Below are 25358 nucleotides of genomic sequence, written 5' to 3'. Positions count from 1 at the left end.
ATGAATAAAGCTCGGTGGCTTCAAGACAGCATAAACAGAACTTAGTCGAGTATCCTGCTGTGACCTGGTCGGATGTCCACAAACTATACCAGTCTAAGATCAGGGCCGAGGATGACCAACTAGGAGCCCCCTCGGGCTCGGTATACCCAAGTAGGCTTTTGATGAAGGAGCCTTACCAGCTTTACACCGAAGATAGGAGAAACGCTCTGAGGCGTAACATACCCCACACTGATCGAAGAATGGACCGAGGCCAGAATCCTCGGGGACTCGTCAACAGAGTTGGGTTCGATAGGTACACGGGGCCCACGGAGGCACCTCGCTTGTCGGAATACAACTTCAACATTGATGTATCAGACATCATGTTTGCCATCAGTAAAATCAGAGACACCAGGTGGCCAAGGCATGTACAATCGGATCCTTCACAAAGGAACCATAACTTAGTGTGTGAATTTCACAACACGCACGGTCACAGGACCGATGATTGCTGACAACTTCGAGAAGAGGTAACCCGACTACTCAGTAAAGGTTACCTCCGGGAATTCCTCAGCGACCGAGCCAAAAATCAGTTTCAGGAAAGAGAGGCGGCCAAAAACAACGAAGCAAGTGAGCCGCAACATGTCACCCATACGATCTTTTAAGGTATCGGTACCCTGTAGGAACCCACGGCCAGGAGAACGAAAACATCCCTCACTAGGAAGAAGCAAACTCGAGGCTCTATCTCAGCCCCATAACAACGCATTGGTAACTTCTTTTCATGTGGATACATTTCAGATTAAACTTGTGCTTATGGTCCAGGTAGTTCGGCCAATATTATCAGGTCGAAGGCAACAGAGCAGCTTGGGCTGCTTGACCAAATTATGTCCGCCCCTCGAACCCTCAATGGATTCAACACGGAGATCACAAGGCATATTCTCGACTGTTTCTGAATGAACAAACTAAGGGTCGTACCGCGTCCTTCGAGCAGATAACTGAAGGCCTACCGAGGTTCAAAGCGCCATCGCTACTAAGGTACAACCATCTCCCTTTTTAAGTTACATCTCGTACTCACCTTTATGCAGGCGCCCTACTGAGACAGCCGAAGCGCTAACCAGCTTGAAGACCTTAAGGTTTTAAAGCATCAGTTGCACTCTTTTCCTTGGATCGAGTTTTTATCCCGAAAAGGGTTTTGCCGGCAAGGTTTTTAATGAGGCAATATCTATATGCTACCTAAGGAAGATCCAGCAAGTATTAAAGGCTTCTTTTGCAATCAACCTCAAATATTGGGGGGCATCCCCCCAGAAGGTCACTGACTCAGAGAATCCAAGATACATCAAGAAGGGTCTCAATAGGAAAATAATGTATCGGGCCAAATGGTCGAGCGAACCATGCCCATATAGAATAACCGGGCCCATAACAGCAAATACATGTATATTTATACCAAGTAATCAAAGAATACTTCCCAAAAGCATTTTGCATTTCAAGAATACTCAATATTTTTGCAAAAAACAACCCTAGAGCCAAAAAATGTCCCGAATACTCGGGGACTGGCGTCAAAAACTTAAAACAATGCGGCCTCCGGGTCAGAGCTCCTAACTCATAAGCCCTCAATGAGGCAACATCAAGATCACAAAGTGGCTCCAGAGCCAAAAATGATCCAGACACTCGGGGACTAGCATCAAAAACTCAAGACCACATGACCTCTGGGTCGGGAACTCCGAAATCTTAAGCCCTCAATGAGGCAATACCGAGTCTACAAGTAATGGCTCCCGAGCCAAGAAACCCTAGATGACTATCGTCAATCTACATCTCCATCGACTTATCAAAACCCGAGGCCGTAAGGCCATATGCGGGTAGCCTCGGTCTCGTAAGACCTACATAAGGCAACAACAATATCTGTAAGACCTCAAGCATGGTATGAATCGTACTTGTACCAAGTATCCAAAACTGTAAGACCTCAAAGGCATGTAAAACTTGTAAGACCTTACTATAGGCATAAACCCGATCTCAAAGTTTTGGCTATATATCGAACTTATAAGACCCCTAAAAAGGCATACCCTCGACATAGATGCTGAAACTACTTTACTCTGGACTTAAAGGCTCCGACCAAACATAAATGACTCCGGTCACAAGGTTGTACCAGCCGAAACTAACGCGACTCGGGGATACCCGACCGTCGTTATAAATCACAGGTCTTCAATTACTTCGAATATACTTCGGAAAGAACTGGTTAAATAGGCTACCCTCGATATAGGCAAAGAACTTCGACCATGTCGGCTCCTAAACACTGGCTTCGAGATACTCAGCCTCTGAGCCAAACCTCTCGAGGTGTTCGATCATCGCCATATAACGACACACAATCAAGGTTTTTTATTAAACCGTCGAAGACTCAGGCAAACATTATTTTAAAAAATCTTTTTCGAGGAAAAAATAAAGCCTATATAAAAGGTCGCATCGACCCAAGGCATAAGAGCCACTGTCGCCTGCCCACATATATAAAAGGTCGCATCGACCCAAGGCATAAAATCCATTGTCGCCAGCCCACATATATAAAAGTTCGCATCGACCTAAGGCATAAGAGCCATTGTCGCCATCCCACATATATAAAAGGTCGTACCGACCCAACGTGTAAGAGCCTAAGGGCCAGTTTGCAATTCGAAAACTTGAGGGTCGAATGAGCTCGAGTCGAAACCCGAATCAAAGACTGAACCTAAAACAGTTAACTGAATATGCTTAGAGCAAAAGCGTAAGAGCCATTGTCGCCAGCTTATACGTAAAGGTCACATCGACCAAGCGTGTAAGAGCCTACGGGCCAGCCTGATGAGCCCCAGGGTCATACCACGAATCTAAGGATTCCTCTCAACTTAAGGACCAGTTCATCTGGCTAAAATCAAGACAAAAAGAAATACAGGAGAAACAAAACCGCGAGGTTTCCTCTTTATACATACATGCGGAAAAATACAAGCTTCGCTTACAATATGCTTAGAAAATACTATATACAGAAACAAAGAAGTAAATATACATCCCCTCAGGGACTTTGGCCCGATGGCACCATCCTCGCCATCCTCGGCATCGAACAGAAGGAATTTAGCATCGTGTTCTTCCGCCTTGGCTTGCTTGATCTCTTCCGAGAGGTCGAAGCCACTTGCATGAATTTCCTCGAGGGTTTCCCTCCGAGGTTTACACTTCACGTACTCCTTACTATTGCTCTCGCGATCAATAGCTTCCCTCAGCTCAGCTCTAGCATAGGCAGCACCCTTCAAATAGGCCGCCACTTTCTGGTCAGCCCTAGTGCGGCTCATTACAGCCTTGGCCCGGGCATTCACCACCTTGACCTTCGCCTTTAAAAGCTCGGACTCAAGCCTTGTGATCATATTCGCTCGAATAGAATCATTCGCATGAGCTTTCCGGAGTTGCACCTCGAGGGCAGAAGCCTTAGACAAAGCATCCTCCTTGGCTGCAAGTTGGGCATCTACCTGAGCCCTCAACTCGTTAAATTCACGTTTGGCCCGGCCAACTTCGCCCCAAAGTCGTTCCAGCTCCTCCGTTTTGCTATCCAACTAAAATATCGAAACATTAATCTCCAAAAATGAAAGGGGGAGCATACATCGACACGAAATGCAGGTTACCTGTCTTTTGAGGCGGCTTTCACAGTTCCGACTTCGATTCACCTCACATCGCAAGTATACCAGCTCACTTTCCTTCCTCGCACAAAGGAGCCTGAGGGATTTCTCTCTATTCAAAGCTTTCCACAGCCTAGCCTCATGATGAAACAGCTCGAACTTAAGCTTATCAAAGGCCTGCAAAGGAAAATTCAATAAGAAAGGAAGGGCGCGAAACCAAGACAAGCATATACTGGCTATCAAACTTACCATAAAGCCAAGCCGCTGAGCCTCACCAAAAGCCGAGCCAATGTCTGATGTCCTGGTATCCCCCAAAGCGCCTTTGGTAGGAAAAGAAGAGGGCGACGCATGACCCTCGTTCCTCGAAGTACCTTTGACAGGAACGGGAAATGATCTTTTGAAAACAGAGGCCTCCGAAGCCGGAAGATCAGCCGACTCGCCTCTTTTGAACTTCAAAAGGAGACTTGCCCTGCCGTAGGCATCCTCACACCTCGGAGACTCTTTCCGTTTATTATCGACTCTGAGATCGGCAGTCTCTCCTCCTCCCCTAAGGGGAATGGCCTCATCTCGGAAAAATCTCCAACACCTGCGGTGGGAGAGTTAGTGCGCTAAAAGGAAAAGTACCTTTCTGAGGAAATAAGCCACTAAACGCTACTGTGATGCTTTGACTCCCATCTCCCCTTGGACAGGTCTCGCCACCTACGCTTATCATAGGTCGAACAAGCTGCCAGCTTGCGGGACCATTTAGCCAGATCAGGGACCTCATTCGACAACCAAGGAACTGCTACAAAGAATGAAATAGAAAGATGCCTTTATGGAGCCCACCTCCTCTATGGACAAAGCGATAAAGATACAGGTATGCCACTTACGTGTGAAATTCCATTTCTCAGGAAATGGCATAAACTCTCCAGGGATAATATCGATCGTCTGTGCTCAAACGAACCGGCTCATCCACCCTAGGTCCTCGCCTCTTCATCGTTAACAGTAGGGAACCGAGTGGATCGACGCCACAGAGTAATCAAGCCCCGGTAATGTAGCGGTCGGTATAACCTAACGAGATGGCTGAGGGTGAAGTCGAGCCCGGCTTTATCCTCAAAGTACCTTATCGTCATCATTATCTTCCAAGGGGATGGGTGAGCCTGCGCCAGGGCAACCTGATATCTCCTACAGAATTCAAGCACGACCTTGTCCGGGGGAACCGATGTAAAAAGATGCGTATACATGCTCAAAAACCCCTCAACATGAGTCATAATACTCTCCTCCGGGGAAGGTACCTGTAGTACCACTGCTTCTCCCCATCCGCAATCTTTTCTAATCATCTCGAGGCAGTCCTCCCTTATTGAGGAGATGAACCTCGATGCATACTCCCAATGCCCTTGAACATTGGGGGGGTCTCTCCAACTTAAAGTCTCTCCTCGAGACAAAGTATCTCGAGGACCGCTTGCCGGGTACCGGCGGTGTACCACCGATCGGACATAGAACAGAGGCAGAACTCCCCTCTCCTTGATAAGCGAATGTCGATGTAGCAGTCATGGCAACGATAAAATAGGAAGAGGAGGATGAAGATGGGTAAAGGCTTTGAGTTGAAACGACAGGAGAACTAGCACAAAGAACACAGTTCTATGGAAGAAATAGTTACTCAGAATAGTAGAATCTCCATTTGAGAGGTAAGTAAGTGAATATATAAAGGCAGGCAGCGACTGCTCGCCTACCTAGAAGACTAATTAATTTTGGCCATGATAGCGTCACCCTTTTCAGGAAATGTACTGGCAGGACCACCCTGGGGTCCCATTATTAAATTGCATGAATGTTACTATTTGCATGAATGTTACTATCACGCGAAATTTGGGAGGTATCGAGACCTCGAGGTTTTCCTGCTATTATAATCATCGTCCCCAAAGGAGCTATCGACCTAATTTTGAGGTAGAAATCGGTCTTGGGGGGCCCGATTATTCCAAGTATGAGCTCCAAAGAGCCAACATCAAAATTCGAAGGCTAACTCCGCAAGAACGATGGAACATAAAGAGTGGAAAAACTTGAAGAAGAAATGTTCTCTTGCATTGCCAAAAAATATATTTACATGGGGCGTCTTTACAAGACTCGTTTCCCTGGGAGTACATACACAAAAAGAAAGAAGAAAAGCAAAGACGATGCATGCCTACTCTTCATCGCCACTACCCTCTGAACCATCTCCAGGACCTTCATCCAAAGCAACTAAGAGCTCCCAGTTTTCCTCCAATTCTCGGGCCTTCTCGACCTCAGTCGAGAGATTGACACCTTTGGTACTGGCTTCTTCTAAGGCTTGCCTCCTCGCCTTTGCACTAGCATGAGCGACAGCCCGAATCAGGTTTTGCTCAGCCTTCTCCGATATATTTCGGGCAATTTAATTCGCAGTAGCAGCGTCTGTCGGGTAAGTAGCAACTTTTCCTTCGACCTCGGACTTGGCCGCAGATAGCACGACAATCTCTTTTCGAGCATTTTGGAGAAGACCCCGAGTCAATGTCAATTCTGAGGTGACTACCTTGTTTTGCTTTCTCAGCTCAAGGATCTCCCCATTCTTCTGCCCGATCTGCAAAAGAAAAGGTAAGTCAGCAAACGTTGAATTATGGGAACAATGAACGGATTTATGAGTAATGAATTACCTGCTCCACAAGGCCAGCCCTTTCTCTGAGCACTCCCTCCAAACTCGCCCGAAGCTCTCCCAGCTCCTTCTCCTTTCGGGCAGAGGAGGCCTCCAACTCCTGCAATCTCGAGGCAAGTTTCTCAATCTCCTTTCCATGGTACGAAAGCTCCTCTCGGAGCCTAGAGAGGGCATGATCGTACATCTCCTTAGACTACAGTGAAACAGAAGAGTCAGAAAAATAAGGAAAAATGCTTGAGATAAAAAGAAAATTATACATGAACAACCATCACCTGTCGCTGGAACTTCTCTGCTGCCTCAATAGCACGGGGAGCATCGAGATCAATGTCCTCGCTGGCATCGTCGACGATATCAAAGAAGGCGCCAAACGCACCTCCCCCCTTTGAGAGGATCCCCCCACGTTGGCAGCATTCAGGTCCTGAGTGTCCTGTAACTCCCCAGAGGAGAACTGAGGGCCCAAATTAAGGCCATCCAAGGAATCGATGTCACCAAGGGGCAACTTCTGCCCCCGGAAAACTTCGGGCCCAGAACCTTTGGGACTAGCAGCAACGGTCTCCCCAGCGGGGGCTGTACCACATTTGGTCACACGATAAGGGACCACATTCACACCCTCTTCGAGGGTCTCCACTTCACGGGACCGATTTGAATCGGTCGTTCCTGATTCAGCGACCTCTAGTTGGGGGCACCGGCGGGACTCCCGCGCCCAACCTCATTCTCTGTACCAAATGGTACTGGCCCTTATCATCATCTTTATCCCTAGTGCTAGGACTTGCTCTGAAAGCTGAAGTTGAGGTCCTGGTGGCAGCTCGAGGCTTGCGTGATTTAGGTTTCTTTGCCTGAGGAGAATCAGCAACTGCTTTATTTTTCCTTTTCTTGCCCTTAGCAGGCTTCGAAGTCTCCTCCTCGCCATTGAGAGGTGGTCTTATCCGCACATCATCGCTAAGGCCTGCAAAAACACAGCGGCCAAAGTTTATTAGCACAAAGGATACTAGGGAGAAGCATAAGATTAAGATATAAGTGGTGAGAAGAACTTTACCATGATTCTTGTCCACCCACCACATTTTAGCTAGGTCGGTCCAAGACCGGACGAGATATGGGAACGAAGTATCCAACCGTCTGATCCATCCCGGCAAATCCTGAACCGCTTTGGGATACCAGACCATAGCTACAAAAACCAAGGGAAAATCATTTTTCGAAAGAAAGGTAAGAAGATCACAGAGCACATTCGAAGGAGAAATACTTACATTGTGTATTCCACTTCTCGGGGAATGGCATCCTCCCGGCCGGGATGATGTTCGAGGTCCTCACCCGAACGAACCTCCTTACCCACCCTCGATCCTCGTCCTCATCGGTGCTCGAGAAAAATGATTTTTTGGACCAATAGTGAAGCTTAATCAAACCTCGATAAAATTGAGGGCTATATAATTTGATTAGATGGTCGAGGGTAAAGGTCTCGCCCTCGACCCCATCGGAGAAGTGGCGGAGCAAGTAGACTATCCTCTAGAAAGACGGATAGATTTGACGAAGCGTCACTTGGTACTTGTCACAAAAATCGAGAATAATCGGATCTATCTCCGATAAAAAAGGGATAGAAGAATCGGCCGGACTCAGAGTGAATGGGTAAGTATATACATAAAGGAAACCAGCTTTGTGATCCGTTATGCTCTCGTTAGAACGGGGAATCTCAACCAGTGTCGTCTCCTCCCATTGGCAGTCTTCCTTCACTTTCTTTATGTTGGTCACAATGCTAATGTACCGGGACACGTGTTCGTATCGGCTCGGTGTAGATGAAGGTTCGTCGATGGTAAAATCCTTTGATGTGTCGAACCCGATGGGAGTACATTGTTCAACGGAGGGTATCACTTTGGGCTTTCCTTTGGATGTTTAGGATGAAGAGGCAGCCTCGTCTTTCCGAGGAACTATCTTGGAAGTTCTAGCCATGATGGTGGCAAAACTTTTCTGAGAAAGTAGGCAAAGGATCGAGAACATAAGAAGAAAGAATGCGAAAGAGGGTGGGTCTGGCCTTGAAAATTTGAAGATGTTGAGAAATCATGAATTATCAAATGATTAATGCATTTATAGGAGTCGTGTGGGCAGCGGAAAGGACGAGCCAATAGCGGTTCGTGGGCTCCTCGATAGTTGTGTTTGACGGCAACCATTGCATGGCTCTTTGAAGTATGGCATTTAATGCTCTGATGGGCTGACATCATGGCGATGATGCTTATGGAGTAGGAGCTCAAAATCGTTTCCTATCGCTTTGTTCTAGGAAAAGCAGGGACTATCTGTATACGGTGAAAATCGACGGCTCGATTTCACGGGCTTCCAGTGATCGACTCTGAGAATTCTCAATGGTCGACTTCGAGATAGTTCTATTTCGAGATAGTTCAACTTCGAGACAGTATAATTAATGACCAGTCCTGAGATATTGTGAATTACCAGTCTCCGCGGATTAGGGTGGAGTTCTCAAGGCACATGCATATGGTAGGTCAGGTCTAGTAGACTAACCCAAAAGGTGAATCAAGGCATTTAATGGTTGTACCAGCCTCGTATCTTTGTAATTAATGCATTTATACTATGTTGGGATTCCCCCTCTTATATAAAGGTGATCCTTGTCATTTTGTAAATATCTGTTGCTCTACACTAAATATACTAGAACATTCTCTCTACTCTCTAACACATTCTCTTGGTCTCGTTATCTCATTTATTGCTCATATTTATTGTGTTCTATTTATTGTTCATTATTTATTGTTTGTTATTGACCATAAAGAGCCGTCTTTGATTTATTTATAATTGTTAGTCTCCATCGACCACCTTTAATAGCTCCCAGCCGAGCTTCAGACTCGACCCCGAGGCCCTCGAATATGCAAGCTCAAGGCCCCGATTGACAGCGATTTGGTTTGATTAACATCTCGTTTCTAAGCTCTTATCTCGTTTCTAAGTCTTTCACATAGCACCAACTGCCTAACAACTAGCATAAAAATAGATCATGTATTTTTAGAACCACTAAATCAAATTTAATTGTTATTACCATTTTCGCGGTAAACAATGATCATACTTTATGTGATGTCATGCATGATATTATTAAGGCCATTTCCCTTCTATAAATAGCAAGGGTTTGTTCATTTGTAAATATCTCTCACTTGCCTTTTTATCTCCTAAGGCATTTGAATCTTCTTTCTCTCTTGTACTATTTCACTTGTATTTTTGGAGTGAAATAAAGTTTGAGTTGATTGTGTCCGAAGACTAGGCAAAAATTAAATTTTGCCAAACCTCGTTAACTTCTGGTCTTTTTTTTATTGTCTCACTTACTATTTATTAGCTACCTTTAGATATAGTAGTTGTGATTTTATCACTCTCTATATATTCAGCTTCCTCAACAGTTTTAGACATATCGTTTCATAATGTTTCGTATCATATTGTATTATATTATATTGTATCGTTTGATGAATACAATGTTTGGATAGATTGTATTGTTTGTCATTGTTATATGATATAATGCACCAAAAATATGAAGAATAAACTTGAAATATTGTAAAGAAAAATTATGATAAGGTAGAATTATTATAGAAAAAGGCCGAATAAAGGATAAAATAAAATTATTTAATAATAATGAGGGGTAAGATGAGAGAAAAAGACAAAGTAACGACGTGACCACACCAAATTGGTCGTTACATAAAGTGACACTTTTCGTCATTATGTAACGACGGATATAACGATACAATATATTAAAATTTAAGTAACAATCAAAACAAATGTTATATTTAAAGTAACAATACAAAATAATACAATAGTAACAACCATCCAAACAAGGTGTTAAATCTCTTCTTTCATCTAATCTCAAATAACCAATAGACTTGATTAAATATATACTACCATTGTTCATTTTATGACACTAATTTTTTTATTAGAAATGAATAGTGGTTTTATATATAAGTGAAAATAATTTTATCTTATACTTTTTATTTTACTCTTAACGACATAGTTTTATAATCACATAAATAACTTAACATATTTAAGATCACAAACTTAAAAAAAATTGTTTCTTAAAACTATATAATGGAGGGAATCACTCTTGTTTTCTCCGGATCCAGAATTAACACGCATGTCAGTTAAAGTGGTCCTTCGAATCACATGTTTTTTTGGTAGGAAAGATAAGTAACATATATTAAAACATGTGTATTGGGTTTTGATGCTCATGCATCATGTTACAAGTGCTAGTGTTAGCTATACTATTAGGTATACTATCCATACAGGCATAACTATGTGAGGTATCGCCTCTAGTAATGTCACACTAACGATCCTCCAAAGTTGTATGAACTACATTTTTACTACTAAAGCTCTCAAAATAAATACTAGCAATCTCCTTAGTACATGGTTGGTAACAAAATATCTATTGATGTCTTGATCATCCAGTTGTTGTACTGCTGTAGGTGGAATCATGCGCTGGGACGTGAATCCTCGCCGGTCTTCTAACAGTTGTTTTGTAATACAAAAAGGTGATTCAGCGAAAATGCACAATGCAGCAGTAGGTGGCATCCTACTTCCTAGTTTTGCAAGATCTACACAATTCTACTCCCTGTACACATGGGTGACTACTGGATCGTGGAGTGTCTCTAGGAGGTACCTGCAATCACATGTTGAATCTTTTTTCCGAAGTACAAAAGCTCTGGACCGCTAAAGATTGGAGACACGACCTATCCACTTATCTTTTTCGGTATGCATATGAAAATATGCTACTCCCTTCGTTTTATATTAGATGAGGTAATTTGACTTGGTACGGAATTTAAGAAAAAAGAAGAAGATTTTTTTAACTTGTGATCTTAAAAGCTTAAGGGGTAAAAGATTTGTTGGGTCATGATATTTGTGTGGCTATAAAAGCTTCCCAGGATAAATGGGTAAAATAAAGAGTTTAAAGTTGAATTATATTTCCAAATTTAGAAATATATCATTTGTTTTGGAACAAACTAAAAAGAAAAGTACTTCATCTAATATGAAACGGAGGGAGTATATATTTAATTTATTTACTTGATTCACTTCTAGGGAGTAGTACATGCCTTCCTTTAGTTCACGGCCCGTTCTTGAAATTCTCTCTTTAGTCTTTAGTAACTCTATTTGAAGGACGATTCTCAAGAATATGGAGTAATGAATAGGCTATGTGTGCGTGTACACATCAACAATATAATTCATGATTCAACGTCATGTCTTCTAAAATCAAGCTGTATGTCAAATGACTTGGATGCGAAGTCACACACAGATGACTAGTAAATATAGAAATGCCAAATGTATGAAAATCTTATTCTCTCGGCTTTGTCGTGCTATAAAACAATAACAGGAAATCATTATATATAGGATTAGGAAATCATTATATATATATTGGAGTATATGCTTTCTATTTTCTAGCTGCACACTCATCTTTAACAGTTAAAAATAGAATTGTGGTCACAGATGTCACGAGGTGCAGAAATTGATTCTCCTATCAAGTTGAGAGAATTGTAATAATGCAAGAGCTAAAGGAAAAAGATAAAGGACATATGAACTAGAAACCAAAATAATTAATGACGATATGTACGGTTGTCGAATTTAATTGACCAAATAGATGATGTGGAATATGCTTTAATTTCCGTTTGATAGTCACCACTATAATTAGGTTTATGTCGAGTGGATAGTTTATTATTTCTTCTTCACAAATAGTTGTGCAGTTTTTATTAAGGATTATTTGAATAGATTGCTTATGTTGAGTTTTCTTAATAAGCATTTAAACTGGTAAATAAAAAAAGAAAAAGATCTAATTAAGCAATTAGTTGAAATATGTCATGTTAACCTTTTTCTTGGACAGAAATATCACTTGGATGGTGTGAGATAAAAGACTTAATTTACATCAAGTTAAATTGTTGAAGGAAATTAGATGTCTAGTTTTTTAGACAAACGGGAGAAAAAGGAAAAAACAGGATGTCAAGTAGTCAGCTAAAACGATTGCTTCTATCAATGGAGAGTTTTAGGGGTCATTTGGTTTGAAGATAAGTTATTTTAAGATTAGTTATATCGGGATTAATTATATAGGGGTTAGTTATCCTCGTATTATTTTTTACGGAAAAGGGCCAAATACCTCCCTGGACTTTACGATAAGGTCTATATATAACTCTCGTTAAAAGTTTGGCCCATCCCCAACCTTGCGTGACACTATTGGCCTAGATACCCCTTTGTTTTACATGGTTGCCACAGTGGATAAGTTATCCACTCAAAATATTACACGTCGAAATTAATATACACACAAACATTTTATTTTAATGCTCATCCCTACACATTAACCCTATCCGTTACCCGACCCATAAGTTTGTACCCGTCTCTTAATTAACCCTACCCTTTTCTTCTCAGTCAGCTTTTCTTCTCAATCTCAACAAGGAACTTACAGAGCTGATGCTAATTCCGGTGCAAATCTGGACGACCAAGTAAGGGTTAGTGTTCCCACCATCTTTCACCATTCAATTCCCAAAATATGAGCCAGGGATCTTCGAGTTCATCATATGGTTCGAGGAGGAAATGTTGTTGCTACTAGCCAATTCACTGCTTGGACTCCAAATAATGTCGGCAGACGATTTAACAAGTGTTCAATGCCTAAGGTAAATTTTATAAGAATTGTTTGTATATTTTGTTTAGGTAAATAATGCCGGCAGACAAAAATTGTCGATAATTTTATTGTAATTGTTGCGCAGGAACAAAAATATAAGTTTTGGGAATGGGTAGATGATGAACTTCCTCTTAGAGTTACAACACTGATCAGTAACTTAAAGAATGAAAATGAAGCTCTTATACGAGAAAGGAATCTTCTGCTGATGAAGGTTGTCGAGATTGAAAGCGTCTTAGCAGGGGATGTTGCAAAAATTGAATATTTCAAGGAATTAGATAATGTTAAAAGGAGACAATGATGTTTCTAAGGAAAAAATTGATGGAGGTTTAGTGTTTGTGAAGGAAAGTAGTCCGAAAAAATGGAATATCATTGGTTTGGTATGGTGTTGCTTCGTTGGGTTTATGTGTGCTTGGATGATGAAATAGCTAACTTAAGCTCAACCAAAGTTTAGGTGTATTTGACATATTTAAGTGATTATGTAACCGATGTTCAAACAAGGTTTATGTATAATTGACATGGTTAAGGTTTAATTTATGTTTTATGTTTTGGAATGAAGTTTAAGTGATTATGTAACCTATGTTCAAACATGTATAAGTTTAACTGGCTTCTCTTTTTCCTTCTGTTCTGGTAGACTATCCATCCTTTTGATATAGGGATATTTGATTGTCTTCACTTCTATTTTCACTTCCCTTGTAGTCACTATATACACCTTGTTCTGGTGTGTGTATTCAACTGTTCATGTGTTGGTTCTTGTTGTGACAGATGAAAAATGGAGTGTGAACAAAGTGAAATGTAATGATGGATTAGTTGAAGGGCAGAATCACCAAAGTCAGATGCAGGACTTTCCTTCTGACTACACAAGATTAGTTTGGTAATTTGATCCTCTTAGATTAAGAAAAGCCATTTCTGCACACCTAATATATTACACAGTTGAAATCAGTAATGCAGTTCAAGAGGCCAAAAAACATGTTTAGAACCTGCACATAACCTGGTACGAATGCATTACACCACAACCAATGAGATTCAAAAGAGTGAAATCCGCCGGTTTATATAGTGACTACAGTTTGCACTTCAGAGGTTCTCATTCTCAAAGATTAATGAACTACAAGCATTTCCAGCACCCTCTCTACTGCGATAAGAAGCACTTCTAAGAGATTCAGCAGACATAAAGTCATCAGTATCGAAAAATGCACTATCTTCTTCATCTGTTTCAATCTATTTGAAAGGAAATGTAAGAAATCCACCCAGAGTTTTATTAACTGCTTTTCACTGCAAACTTGCATAAACCATCCTCAGCTGTAACAGACGAAAGCCTCTTTGCTACTGCTCGGACACACCTAATAATTTATGGCAAGGAATAAATTTTGAAATGTTTTCTGCAAGCTGTATTTTACATTGTAAAAGGCCCTTTGACTTTCATAAGGACAAAACTTTTGAAAGGCATTTCTAAAAGGTGAAATGTAAAATGTAAAAAGCCCTTTGATTTTCAAATGAAAACATCTAACCATTTACAGATAAGAAGTTTGGTTACCACTGTTCAACCAGATCCCAACAAGCAGCATAATACAACATGGAACATTAACACTGAAACTTCTTGTCTGTAAATAACACTGAAACATTAACAAGCAGCAGAATATCACTGGTAATAACATGGAACATTAACACTGAAATTGAACAACTGTTTTGCAGAATGTAAAAAGCCCTTTGATTTTCAAATGAAAACATCTAACCATTTACAGATAAGAAGTTTGGTTACCACTGTTCAACCAGATCCCAACAAGCAGCAGAATACAACATGGAACATTAACACTGAAACTTCTTGTCTGTAAATAACACTGAAACATTAACAAGCAGCAGAATATCACTGGTAATAACATGGAACATTAACACTGAAATTGAACAACTGTTTTGCAGAATTCAACAAGCAGCAGAATACAAAACAGGGCACATAGGCCTCAACAAGTAGCAGAAACTTAACCAACCCCATAGCAGCCTTAGCAAAAACTTAACAGCAAAAACAAGAAGCAAAACATGGCACATAGGCCTCAACAAGAACCAGGATAATTGGTTAACTGTGTTGTTTGTTAACTAACTAAACATAATTGTTTAATAACCAATCATAACAAAAAACATAACAATTGTTTTCAAAGAAGATCTTCATCATCAAGTGCAACTCGTTTACCTTTGCCCTTTATTGCCATCATCTTGATATTTCTCTTTCTTGCCTCAAGTTGGACTTGGCTTGATGAGATTGCAGCTTTTCCCTTCCATGTCAGCTTAGTTGGAGAATAAGGAAGATTGGTAGGTGTCGAAGCCCCAGTGTGATCTCCAGCAAACTTAATTTTCCTTACACCAGTAGTAGGTCCTCTTAGGTTACCCCTCTCAATCCTTGATTGTGTTTCTGAAACAATCATTGGCCTAAGTGGAGGATCTTCTTCATTGTCAACTTCTGGACCATATGGTGTGAACTCTTGGGCGGCAGCAAATGGTCCAACATCAGCATTGCAGCTTGCAGCTTGGGTGGCAGCAAATGGTCCAACATCAGCATTGCAGCTTGCAGCTTGGGTGGCAGCAAATGGTCCAACATCTTCATTGTCACTCTCCATTGCAGCATCTTCTTGAGTTGCAGCAGCCTTAGGCTATTAACAAGTAAAAAAAAATCAAGTCAATTTAAGTAGTACTGTTAATCAATCAAACAATATGAAAAAATATTACCTTGTAACAACCCCTTCCATTGTGGTTTGGCTCACCACAATTACTACATGTCATTTGTGTCTCCTTCCTTGATTGACTCCATGCCCTATCCTTTTTCTTGCCTCATCTGGTTCCCTATTTCTTTTCACTTTGGGTCTGCCAACTTGCTTCACAGTATCAGGAGGTAACATGGCTTGTGAAGGTTCAACTTTCCAGAATTGTCGACCCCTAACAGGCTGAAGCTTTTCCTTATATGTTAGCAAGTATGCTTCTTTACTATACCACCAATGGATTTCACCATCAGGCTCTACTCTCTTATGCACCATTGCCTTTATTGCATGAGGGCAAGGAATGCCAGATAAATCCCATAACCTACATGTACACCTTCTCTGTTGTAGATTGACAGCGTGTCTATCAATTCCTTCAGACACTTCATATCCTCAATCTCCATTGAATATAACTTTACAGTCATGTGATATGCCCTTCCGATCACTATACAACTTCAAGCAAGCTGGACTAATATTCTGCATTGCAACTTCTCACCTTAGCCTCATTGTCTCCTAACAACACTATCACTTTCACTCTTATGTCCTCCAACATTTTGATAATTGGTTTTCCTCTAGCCTCAAGAATCCAGGCATTAAATGACTCAGTGAAGTTGTTATCAACCATCATATTCTTACATTGAGTATCAAGATAAACCCTGCACCATGCCCTTGGGAGATACTTTAAGATATCCTTTGCAGCATCTTCTGACAGATCCCCTAATTTTTTCAGTTGGTCTTTAAACTCCTCAACATATGAACTCCATGCACACCACTATAACAACTTTCTTATTTCATCACTTCTCCATTTGCCAATTGGCCTCAATATGTCTCATATAGTACCTGTGGTTAGCCTCAGGAAGTACTGTGCTACCAGCAGCCAACAAGCCCTGTGAAATGAATCAAAAACAGAAAATGAAAGAAATATTAGACTATTAGGGCAAACCATCATATACTTTAAAATATATAATGAAAGAAAATCAGAATTAATTACCTTTTGCATATCTGATATGAATGTGATTCTTGCACCAGTTTTAAGCTCCAAAGACAACTTCAACAGCTCCATGAACCAACTCCAAGTCCTGCTTGTTTCCTTGTCCACCACAGCCCATGCTAGTGGGTAGAAATGATTCATGGAATCTTGTCCTAATGCAACCAATAGCTGACCCTTGGTTCTACCCTTTAAGAATGTACCATCTACTCCAATTAATGGTCTCAAACCATTTTTCCAGCCTTGCTTCAAAGCATTAAAGCATAAGTACATTCTCAAAAAATTTCTCTTACCTTCTGCTAGTGCATCTTTGGAGATATTTATGACTACATCACTTCCTGGATTAGACAATCTAAGTTCTTGGTAGTATGCCTCAAGTTTGTTGTAGTCATCTATAAAACTACCCTCTAGTTTCTGAAGAACCAAACTCTTAGCCCTTTTCAATTTGGATCTACTCACATTCAACTTCAAATCATGTTCAAGCTCACCTCTCATATCTTTAATCATGTATTTAGGGTTATTTTGGACTTTACTCTTAAAATACTGAGCTAATGTGGCATAATCAGCTCTAGGATTCTTAAAGGCATCATCATATGTGTGTATATCCTTCCAAGTTTTAATCGTGAACCCACCAGTTTTCCCATCTTCAGAAATTAGACACCTAAAGGGACACCCTTCTTGACAACCATACCTGGTTCTTACTTTTTCACATTTAATCAACTTCAAAGCCTTTTTGTTAGCTAAAGCATAGAAATTTACAGCCTTCATGCCTTCATTCATGTCCTTAAATGACATACCTAGCTTCAACTCCTTATAGCTTTCCAACCTATCATCTACAACCCTCCTACTTTCATTGCTAATACCCTCCATTTCATCCGAATCATACTCCCCACCATCATATTCGCCACCAGAACCAAGACTTTGTTCACAATCTGTACCAACCTCAACATCTACATGATATGTTTCTGTATGGTCTATGATATGTGGAACAGAAACAGTGGACTCACTCTCATTAACAGCAAAGAAATTTAAGACCTTGAATTTGTTACATAATAAGCTAAGAAGAGCCCTAATACTCTCATCACCTTCTACCAAATAGTACTTACCCGAAGGCCCAACCACTAACAATTGTTTAACTTTGACAAACCCTAATCTGGAGGTAAACTCATCACATATATCCTTATAACTCAATAAGTCAGGATCAAATGATGTCCATAAGTGCACAAGTTCCTCACAGTATACTAGGTCAGGTGAAAATACCCATTTACCCCCATAGTTGAACACAATATCAACCTCTGAAATCATCCTTCGAAAGCTAAAAAAAAGGAAACAATAAAAACAACGGAAAAGGGACCACATCAGAAAATATAGGTATAAAGATAAAGTATGGAATAAAAAAACTTAAAAGCAAATCTGATTTCGGGACAACCGACCCACCAAATCCCAACAAAAAATATGAGAATAAAAAAATCCAGCAATAAACAAACATATACGGATAAAGATAAAGCATGGAATAAAAAAACACTAAAAGACAAATATGATTCCGGGACAACCAAAGACCCACCAAATCCCCAACAAAAACACGAGAATAAACAAAATCCAGCAATAAACATACATATATAATGCTTTTAAATAGATAAACATTAACTCGACTAAATCACATGTTAAAACGATTTTAATCCTAAAACCTAGACCCAACAGTAAAATGTAACAAAAAAGAATCTAAAGAAACTTACCTTGACAAGAAGATCTTCTTTAATATGGGGGTATGGAGTTTCAGCAGCACTCACCTTCAATTGGATTTCTTCGCATTAGCAGAAAGATGGTGGAATTTTTGGTGGAGTCGACGATAATGGGGTATGGAGTTTGGTAATTGTTTTTACCCAAGCGGACGAAATGAGTAGGGTTAATTAAGAGACGGGCACAAACTTATGGGCCGGGTAACGGGTAGGGTTAATGGGTAGGGATGGGCATTAAAATAAAATGTTTGTGTGTATATTAATTTCCACGTGTAATATTTTGAGTTGATAACTTATCCACTGTGGCAACCGTTTAAAACAAAAGGGGTATCTAGGCCAATAGTGTAACGACAAGGTTGGGGATAGGCCAAACTTTTAACGAGGGTTATATATAGACCTTATCATAAAGTCCGGGGGGGGGGTATTTGGCCCTTTTCCTTATTTTTATTGATTGTTTGGTATGTTGTATTAATTCTGAAATTGTCAATTTTACTGTTTTATCTGGAAATTACTATTACAGCATTTGGTAGGTATAAGTTATCCTGATACTATTTTTAATCCTGGGATAACTAATCCCAGAATTAGTAACCAAATAAGAAATAAACTGATACTAAATGTTTATCCCAGAATTATTTTTACTTATCCATCATATTATACGGCTCCTTAGTAAGTATGTGCCTCCAAGTGAGTGTCTGTCGACGCAACATAGGCTTTTGGTCATGGACTTGGAGATCAAAGGAGCAAGGAAGAAGAGAGCGGTATATGACCAACCTAAGATCAAGTGGGGAGCCTTGGCTCAGGAGTTGGGGGAGAAGATGTTGGCTATGGAGGCCTGGAGGAGTAGTTGGGACGTGAGTAGTATGTGGACCACGATAGCGAATTGCATTAAGGAAACTGCTAGGAAGGTGTTAGGGGTCTCGGAGGGTTACTCTAGTGGCCATAAAGGGGACTAGTGGTGGAATGGAGAGGTCTAAGAAAAAGTGGAAGCTAAAAAAGTGATATATTTGAAGCTAGTAGGGAGCACGGACGAGGAAGAACAGAGGACGTACAGGGAGTGTTATAAGAAGGCAAGGAGAAAGGTGAAGCTCGCGGTCACGGCTACTAAGACAACAACTTTTGAACGGTTGTATGAGGATCTTGGGGGTAAAGGAGGGGATAGGAAGATGTACAAGTTAGCCAATATTAGGGAGAGGAAGGCTCGGGACCTAGATCGAGTGAGGTACATAGACCAAGTGGTAAGATATTAATGGAAGAGGTGTGTATCAAGCGTAGATGGCAGGAGCACTTCCGTAGACTCTTGAATGAGGAAGGGGATAGGAATATCGTGTTGGGTGAGTTGGAGAACTTAGAGAAGATTTTGAGTTTTGTAGGTGTATTAAGTGTAAGGAGGTTAATGTGGCAATACGGATGATGAGCAGGGGTAAGGCGACTGGGCCTGGCGAGATCACGATGGAATTTTGGAAAGAAGGGACAGGGTAGGCTTGGAGTGGCTTACTAACTTGTTTAATGTCATTTTCAGGACAAAGAAGATGCCCGAAGATTGGCGGTGGAGTTTGATGATTCCATTGTACAAAAAAGAAGGTGATATCCAGAACTGCAACAACTATAGGGGTTTCAAGCTGCTGAGTCACACTATGAAAATTTGGGAGAGGGTGGTGGAGAAGAGAGTGAGGACATGTGTATCTATCTCTAAGAACGAGTTCGGATTTATACCGGGATAGTCAACTATCACCCTACTACAAAATAAGGCGAGGGATCCCCCTTACGTAGTGATTCTATCAATCATGTATGTAGGTAGGACCCTCCATTCTGATTGTTATACACCTGGTGAGATGATTGGCGGAGCAGTATAGGGAGATGAAAAAAAGACTTGCATATGGTATTCATTGACCTTGAGAAGGCTTATGACAAAGTCTCGAGGGAGGTGCTATGGAGATTAGCGGAGTCTCGGTAGCATATATTATGGTGATTAAGGACATGTACGAAGGTGCTAAGACTCGTGTAAGGACTGCATGAGGAGACTCAGAACAATTCTTTGTGGAGATGGGGTTGCATCAGCGATCGGTCCTTAGTCCATTTTTGTTTGCTCTAGCGTTGGAGATGTTGACATGACACATATAAGGGAGGTTGCCATGGTGTATATTATTTGTTGATGACATAGTACTGATTGACGACAAGCGAGGGGGTTTTAACGCTAGGTTGGAAGTTTGAAGACAGACGCTGAAGTTTAAAGATTTCAAGTTGAGTAGGTCGAAAACTGAATACTTAGAGTGAAAGTTTAGTGATGAGAGGTATGAAGAAGAAGTGGAAGTGAAAATTAATACTCAAGTCATTCCTAAAAGAGATACTTTTAAGTATCTTGGGTCTATAATTCAAGGCAATGGGGAGATTGACGAGGATGTTACTCATCGTATTGGAGTAGGGTGGATGAGATGGAAGCTAGATTCGGGGGTTTTATGCAATAAAAATGTGTCGCCTAGACTTAAGGGCAAGTTCTTCAGGGTGGTGGTTAGACCGGCTATGTTGTATGGAGCTGAGTGTTGGCTCATCAAGAAGTACCATGTCCAGAAGATGAAAGTAAATGAGGATGTTGAGATGAATATGTGGGCATACCAAGAAAGACAAGACTAGGAATGAAGTTATTAGGGACAAGGTGGGAGTGACATCTGTGAAGGACAAGTTGCGGGAATCGAGGCTGCGAGGGTTTGGGCATGTGAAGAAGAGAGACATAGATGCCTCGGTCAGGAAGTGTGAGAGGTTAACCATGGGAGACTTGAGGAAAGGCAGGAGTAGGGCGAAGAAGTATTGGGGAGAGATGATTAGGTAGGACATGTCATTACTTCACTTAACCGGGGATATGACAAGCGATAGGAAGGTGTGAAGGTCGAGGATTAAGGTATTGGATTGACAGGTAGTTATGAGTTTCTCCTAGGTTTACCAGTAATACTAGTGTCACGACCTGAATTTCCCACCCTCGGGAGTCGTGATGGCGCCTACTCGTGAAATCTAGGCAAGCCGAGTATTATAGATACTAACCTTTTTTCTTAGCCTTTTTAATAGTTTAAGACAACATGCGATCAACAGTGGAATATTAATAATAATTAAAGACATGCGAAAGACTAAATCTGATAACTTAGCCAAATACAAGTACGAAAAATATAAAGTACATCTCTACCCAGAATTGGTGTCATAATATCACAGACCATCTACGAATACTACAAACAGTTGTCTGGAAAGAAAGATACAATCTGTCTCTAAAGTAAATGAAAATAGAATATAAAGATAGAAGGGGATGCCAGGGCTTGTGGACGCCTGCAGGACTACCTCGGGTCTCCTAATGGACTGAAGGCAGCAACCTCTCTCAATGGTCCAAATGCTCCAGCACCGGGATCTGCACATAGTGCAGAGTGTAGTATCAGCACAACCGACCCATATGCTAGTAAGTGTCGATCCTAACCTCGACGAAGTAGTGACGAGGCTAGGACGAGACTACCAAATAAACCTTTGCAGTTAAAGCATATACTACAAGTAATAATAACGGAAACTAGCAGTTAAAGATGGGAATGGGTACATGCTGCAGGGGAATTTCAAGTAATCACAGTAACTTAGGAGAAAAACATAAGAACATTTTAAAGGTTGCATCAGTAAGAATAAAGAAGCAATAACAGTTCAATATCCATTTTTATCACTTATTGTTGCGGCGCGCAACCTGATCCAATCATTTATCACTATTGCGGCGTGCAACCCGACCCCTCATGTCCTCCCTTATTACTCCCTGTTGCGGCGTACAACCCGATCCCATATAAAACTATTGCGGCATGCAACCCAATCCAAATACACAATTCAATACCAATCACAAATGAGTCCCGACAAGGGATAATAAGGAAATAACAATATCCCGGCAAGGGAATCAACAATGAGAATGAACATGTCCCGACAAGGGAACCAACGATAAGAATTAAATACATCCCAACAAGGGAATTAGCTATAACCAAACTTGTACCAATAATTAACTTCACAAATGAAACCTCAACTGGAACCAATACTCAACAATAAATAACTACCACGAGAATAATCACAATTCTTGCCCAACACGGAGAATCAACAACTTAGGCATTATGTAGTATTTATCAAAAACACAACGATTACAAATTAAGACTCACGGGCATGCTTGACAATGACATATAGATACTCGTCACCACACCTATACGTCGTACACTACACTAGCACATAGCAATTAAATCACAATACCTATTCCCTCAAGCTAAGGTTAGGCCAAACATTTACTTCGAACTTCCACGGCCAACTCAAGCCTCAAACACCACTTTTCCTTTAGAATTCGCCTCCGAATTACTTGTATCTATTCCAAATTAATTTGACAACGTCAATAAATGCTATAGGTTTTCTATCATTTTTCCCAAAAAGTCAAAAATCGACCCCGGGCCCGCTTAATCAAAACACAAGGTTCGGACCAAAACTCGATCATCCATTCACCCACGAGCACAAATATACAATTAGTTTCGAAATCCGACCCCAAAATGAGGTCTAATCTCAATTATTCAAAAAGCCCTAACTCTACCTAAATTCCTAATTTCTACCATGAAAACTTTTGATTTTTTATTAAAAAGTGATAAAAAACATTGGATAATTGAAAGAGTAAAGTTTAGAATTGATTACCAACACTTTGGAGATGAATTTGTGGGAAGAAAATCGCCTCTAGGCTTTGGGAGTTCGAAAATATGGAGTAAAATGGGTTCTGCCCGGTTCTGGTTTTGTTTTAAAATAACTGGCCAGGCCTTCATCGCGTTCGCGATAGGCCTGTTGCGTTCGCGATGGGTCAGGCCCAGATGGCCATCGCGTTTGCATTCAAGGGCTCGCGTTCGCGGAGTTTCAACTCCTCAAGCCTTCGCGTTCACGGTTAGGTGTCCGTGTTCGCGTAGAACAATTTGAAATCCCTCCCCCAGGCCCACTAACCCTACGCGTTCGCGAGAATCGGAACGCGTTCGCGAAGGGTAACCCCCCCCCCCACACACACACACACACACAGAGCTTCGCGTTCGCGTCCTGAGCTCCGCGTTCGCGAAGAACAAACTGTCACCTGAGGAAATTTGCCTTAAGTGTTCGTGAGTGAAGCCACGCGAACGCGAAGAGAAAAATCTTTGTGCACTTGAGACAGCAAAACTTGCAACTTTTCTAAGTGTAAAAACATCATGAAACCTATCCGAAACTCACCTGAGCCCATAGGGCTCCAACCCAAACATGCACACTAACTCAAAAACATCGTATGGACTTACTCGTGCGATCAAATTGCCAAATTAACACCTATAACAACGAATCTAACATCAAAATCAAAGAAAATCTCAAGAACTTCCTAAGTTCAAATTTTAACAACCCAGGGTCCGATTCACGTCATTTCAAGTCCGTTTCTTACCAAATTTTACAGGCTCAACCTAAATACCATATAAGACCTGTACCGGGCTCCGGAACCAAAATACGGGCCCGATACCATCAATTTCAAATACGTTCAAATTCCCAAAAACTCTTAAAATTTTAGTTAAACAATTTTTTTTAAAAAATTCATTTCTCGGGCTTGGGACCTCGGAATTCAATTTAGGGCATACGCCCAAGTCCCATATTTTTCTACGGAATCCCCCGGGACCGTCGAATCACGGGTCCGGGTTCGTTTACCCAAAATATTGACCGAAATCAACTTAAATTCAATTTTAAAGGCCAAATTAGCATTTTTATCAATTTTTCACATAAAAGTGTTCCGAATATACGTTCGGGACGCGCACACAAATCGAGGTGAGATGAAAGGAGGCTTTTAAGGTCTCGAAACACAGAATTTACTTGTAAATCAAGTGAGGGTTATCACAACTAGTACTATTCTTGTATTCTTAGTTCTTTAGTACTTGTTACGTCACTCGCTTCCATTACCTTATTATATTACTGATGTTATTGCTTGTTGCTTTATTTTTATCATTCCTTAAGCCGAGGGTCTATCGGAAACAGCCTCTCTGCCTTTATAAGATAGGGGTAAGGCTGCATACACATTACCCTGTCCAGACCCAAATATGAAATTAAGTTGGATTTTTTGTTGTTGTTGTTGTTGTTGATGAAGATGATGATGAGGGTCTTTCGTATAATAAGCTTGTTATCTATTCGTTCTTTTTCTTTTCTCTCTCTTTTTCTTTTCCATTTTCTCCCGTGGAATTGGAAAAGTTTATTTAAAAAAATAATAGTACCACACACCTAGAGCATGCAGACAAGTGAGCATTCTCAGCACAGAGCTGTTTGGCCCAAAGCTACGTTAATGGACCAGAAGTAGTGTCCTGACCTGTTTTTTTCTCAATTAAATAAAGTTTGACGAGCAATTTGATTTTTATGGGGTCCTCCTACCTAACATAGTTTGATGGGACGTCTTATAATTTAGGGAAATTATTTCCCTATTATTTATGCACTAATATTTTCTTTTTCTTATAAATTTAATAGCATTATCATGGAATTACTTTGGGGTCATTAGTTATTTAGCAATGCTACTGGGGGTTTTGTCTTCTAACAAAGGAGTTATTGATAATTTTAAATTTTTAATGAAATATGGAACATGAAAATATATATCTACTTTAAATTCACACTCCATTAAAGCACCCTAGTATATGTATGAAGTTATTTCATCTGTCACGCTCCAAAAAGTATTACTTTCATGAATTGAAAGAGCTCAACTTATTTTTAAAATGATGGTATAGCAAACAACAACAAAAATATCTAGAAGTCAGTATTAATTGTCTCAAACTTGCCACTTTTTTATATTTTAATAAAAAGAGAGAGAGCAAAATGACCTTATTTCGTAATGTTTTATTGTTTCTTTGAAAAGTAAGAAGTTCTTTACTCGAGTTGCGTCGTCAACACCTTCATTGACATGCATTAGAGATTCTCTTTCTTTGGTGTTAATCTTGAGCTAAGGTTAAGAAGTCTAGGGTACTTCGACAAATAAAGATTGACTAATACGACATATTGTTTTT

At 40.6% G+C, this 25358-nt stretch overlaps 1 protein-coding gene across 1 annotated transcript; it reads right to left on the bottom strand.

Annotated features, from left to right (window-relative positions):
- Window positions 1-2612: 2612 nt before the first annotated feature.
- LOC138885383 (uncharacterized) lies at window positions 2613-7301 on the bottom strand. Its single transcript, XM_070166328.1, has 10 exons — window positions 7277-7301; window positions 6911-7186; window positions 6614-6807; window positions 6242-6433; window positions 6121-6168; window positions 5762-5958; window positions 3849-4185; window positions 3606-3776; window positions 2999-3536; window positions 2613-2686 (listed from the first exon to the last, which is right to left on the bottom strand). Exons 1-10 carry the CDS (start codon window positions 7299-7301, stop codon window positions 2613-2615), a joined length of 2052 nt encoding a protein of 683 aa, XP_070022429.1.
- Window positions 7302-25358: the final 18057 nt, after the last annotated feature.

This window comes from Nicotiana sylvestris, chromosome 2 (assembly GCF_000393655.2).
Source record: "Nicotiana sylvestris chromosome 2, ASM39365v2, whole genome shotgun sequence".
Classification (NCBI taxonomy): Eukaryota; Viridiplantae; Streptophyta; class Magnoliopsida; order Solanales; family Solanaceae; genus Nicotiana; species Nicotiana sylvestris.
The sequence above is the reverse complement of the archived record's forward strand: the minus strand, read 5'-3'. Positions and strand labels throughout refer to the sequence as shown.